At 40.7% G+C, this 3,804-nt stretch overlaps 1 protein-coding gene across 1 annotated transcript; it reads left to right on the top strand.

The window, feature by feature from the left end:
* The first annotated feature begins 924 nt into the window (after window positions 1-924).
* LOC119999330 (ethylene-responsive transcription factor ESR2-like) lies at window positions 925-2,128 on the top strand. The gene has a single exon (XM_038846831.1). The coding sequence runs from the start codon at window positions 958-960 to the stop codon at window positions 2,005-2,007; it is 1,050 nt and encodes a 349-aa protein (XP_038702759.1). The 5' UTR covers window positions 925-957; the 3' UTR covers window positions 2,008-2,128.
* Window positions 2,129-3,804: the final 1,676 nt, after the last annotated feature.

The following is a 3,804-nucleotide window of genomic DNA, read 5'->3' as shown; positions in this document are numbered from 1 at the left end:
CCCAAAAGTATAAAGTTCTTGACCCTTTATTGCATGTTGGATATGCGGTTGTGTTGATAACAGTTACCTAAAACAGAAATTAATCAAGAGGAGGGGTTGAAAAAACAAAAGAAGCCTTTATAATTAATACCTAAACAGAAATTAATCAAAAGGAGGAGTTGAAAAAACAAAAGAAGCCTTTATAATTAATACCTAAAACAGAAATTAATCAAGAGGAGGGGTTGAAAAAACAAAAGAAGCCTTTTATAATTAATAAGATTATATCTCCAAATTTTTTACATAAAATTATTCTATCACCATCAATCCAAATCTCACAACACACACTCACACTCCCCCTCTCTCTTTTGTTTTCTTGCCTCAATTAATAGTGTTATTGGAAATAGACCAAGTAGTTACTAAGAATATAAGAGATGATAGCTGGCAAGGTGAGGTTCAACTGTTCAACCATTTCTCATAGTTTGGCAAATGACTGTAGATCGAGTTAATGATAACATTATATGGAAATTCAGTTGTATATACACACACATCATATATATATATATATATATATGGGTAGTTTTAGCCTTTTGAGTCGATCAAATAGTACCAGCTAGAGGGTTTTTTTTTATACATATGTTTAATTTTTAAAAATGAATTGGTGCTAAAGGTGGTTTCTGCAGAAATTGTCTCTTATAATAGACAGTGGTCCTAATAGCAAAAGAATAAAGCGCGTACAAGATTTAATGATTCTATTGTGCAATGAAACCTCGAATAACCCACACAATTGGATGGAAAAATGCCAATCAAAGACAAATCTTGAAATGAAATCAGGACCCTCTGATTTCCTTTGTTGACTCCTAAACCCTCTCCTATCCAACTTTATGTATATATATGCACACAAACAATTCATGAAGTTCCAAACTAAACAAAACCCTGAAGAAAGTTAAGAGTCTCCTAACCAAAGAAAATTCTCTCGAAATGGAGGAAGCTTTTAGGAGGCTGAATGGTATGTCTCCCCATGTTCATGAGCCAGAACCCATCATACCAGATCATATGTTGAAAAAGTCCACCACCACTACAAGCACAAACAAGAGGCCACTGAAGGAGAGCGGTACCACGGCTGGGACTATGAGGTACCGTGGGGTCCGCAGGAGGCCTTGGGGACGATATGCAGCTGAGATAAGGGACCCACAGTCCAAGGAGAGGCGCTGGCTCGGAACCTTCGACACTGCTGAGGAGGCGGCTTGCGCCTATGACTGTGCTGCTCGTGCCATGCGCGGTCTCAAGGCCCGTACCAACTTCGTTTACGCCACTCCTGCTGATCACGATTACAACATGTACAAGCCATCTCAGCCGTCCATTGGAGCCTTCACCAACTCATCATCATCTCGTCCTCCGTTCAGCTCCCATCCCCCAAACTGGGCGTCTCCTTACTCACACCCCCATACATATGCTCCGCCGCAGAGGAATATTACCGCCTCTTCTTCTCCTCTTAACATGGTTTTGCTCCGTGACGTGCCCCCAACAGATGGGAATTTCTCGAGGGGTTCGTTGGTAAATAGCGTCACACCTCATGTGTGTGGGCCTACTTACACTTCTCATGGTGGGGTCAGGAATATCAACCTCACCGCAAACACTCCTCAAACTGACTTCTTGGATTTCTTTTCACAAGAACCCTCTCATTCTGGTTTGCTCCAAGAGGTAGTTCAAGGCTATTTGCCAAAGACTGATACTTCAAAAGGGATGAGTACTAGTAGTGTAGAAGAATTTGTTAATCCTTCCAACTCTAAATTTTACATGAAGAATGAGTCGTGTTTTGGTGGTTTTCTTGATAACCAAGTTGAGCAAGTACAGCTTGGTAATTTCACAGAAGTACTCCATGGCTCACAGGCGTTGCCATATGGTTACAACGATCAGCTGCCATTGATGAAGCTCGATCACTTGGGCCAGGACTCCGTTTTTAATGATATTATTCAGTACCCAGAACTATTCTCTACCGCTTTTGCTGCTAGGCTCCAGAATGCTTAGACACTCATGTTTCCTTTTGTTTTCAAGTTTTAAGATCAGATATGCAGTGATAGCTTCACAAATTTCAGTTCAAGTTGATTAGTACGTACTAATAATATCTTTACGGTTTCTGAATCCTGGTTACTAGCATTTCTAACTCTCTATGTGATCCGGCCGTTAGAGATTTCAAGCTTATAGTATATATTATGTGTTGGTACTTGGTATCACCTATGTACGTGACAACAAAAAAAAGAAGAAAAAAGTCACCTATGTACTTGCACGATATATATATATATATATATATATAATATTTTTGTCCCCAATGCTTTTTGTCCGCACGTGTTTGGTCTTTTACTTCAATCTGTTTTTATGTCTTTATCTCTTTGTTTCCATTGCCAACTCATTCAGAATTTCAGATAAGAAACTAAAAAAGTCGTTATTTTATTATTTAAAGGAAAAAAGAATAGCGACGTTTGACTTTTCAATTGCCATGCATGAACCGCATGGTTGTGCTTAATTAATTTGCACAGCTTTTTATCATCCAATGCGAAAGAGAGAGCTCTAGTGGTTAGGGTTATTGGGTTAGGTGGGTTTCTGATACGTGCTCATGGAAGTTACTTCACATGTCCAGTAGTTTTCTAGTTATGCATTTTCTTCAGTCAAGCATTATCTTTCAGTTATGCACACATCTCAAATCAGTTATGTAACTGTTAGCTAGCAGTTATTGAACTGATAGTTAGTTTAGCACATTGCACGTTTCCCTTCAATTGCATAGATGAGTTAGTACGGCTTATAAGCCACCGATCTTTGAATGAAATGGACATGTTGTTACCCAAGTACTTTCTCTACTAACTCTCTTCTAATTCATTTCTTCTTCCCTTTTGCTAAGTTGAACGTAACAGTGGTATCGAAGCCGTTGATCTCATGGACACTCGTAGCAAGAGCAACGCGGAGTTTCGCAATGAGGTTAGTGAAATCTTGACCCGTCATGAGTCGAGTTTCGATCACTTGACGAATAACTTCAACCAAGTTCATGCTGCCCTCCAATCAGTTCTTACGGAATTGCAAGCTTTGCGAGTCACTAACAATCACCAAAAAAATCCTGACAAAGATAGCATCAACCCCTTCTCTTTTGGTGAAAGTTCCCACACACCTCCTCCCTCACAAACACTGAACCTATCTAAATCCAACACTTCCCAAGCCCTATCCTGCCCAACTTCCAATCTCAAATTAATTTTTCCCAAATTCACTGGCGATGACCCAACTGGGTGGATATATAGAGCTGAACAGTTCTTTGAATTCCAGCATATTGGGGTTGATCAAAGAGTCCAACTCGCCTCGTTTCATCTTGAAGGAATTGCCTTGCAGTGGCATCGTTGGCTCACCAAATCGAAAGGGCCGCTAACTTGGGATGATTTCACCAAGGCCTTGCTACGTCGATTTGGACCCACAGACTTTGAGGACCCATCTGAGGCACTTACAAGGCTCAAACAGACCACGACAGTGGATGCTCTTGTAGAAGAGTTTGAAAAGTTCTCTCACCTCATTGATGATTTACCTGAAAATTTTTTAATTGGGTGTTTTGTAGCCAGCCTCAAAGATGAAGTTCGTCTTGATGTCAAAATCAAGAAGCCTCGTACATTCTCTGAAGCGGTAGGAGTTGCCCGCCTAATCGAAGAACGCAACACCATTCAGAAGAAATCCACCAGTTTCTCCCGGCCTTTAGTCACCTCCGCTGCAACACAACCTCGCCATACCCCGAACACTTCCACTACTGGCCTTCTTGGACCTGCACCCAACCAAAAAACCCATCAATCA

This window comes from Tripterygium wilfordii, chromosome 6, assembly GCF_013401445.1.
Source record: "Tripterygium wilfordii isolate XIE 37 chromosome 6, ASM1340144v1, whole genome shotgun sequence".
Lineage (NCBI taxonomy): Eukaryota > Viridiplantae > Streptophyta > Magnoliopsida > Celastrales > Celastraceae > Tripterygium > Tripterygium wilfordii.
Note: the sequence above shows the minus strand (reverse complement) of the source record. Positions and strands in the feature narration are given on the sequence as shown.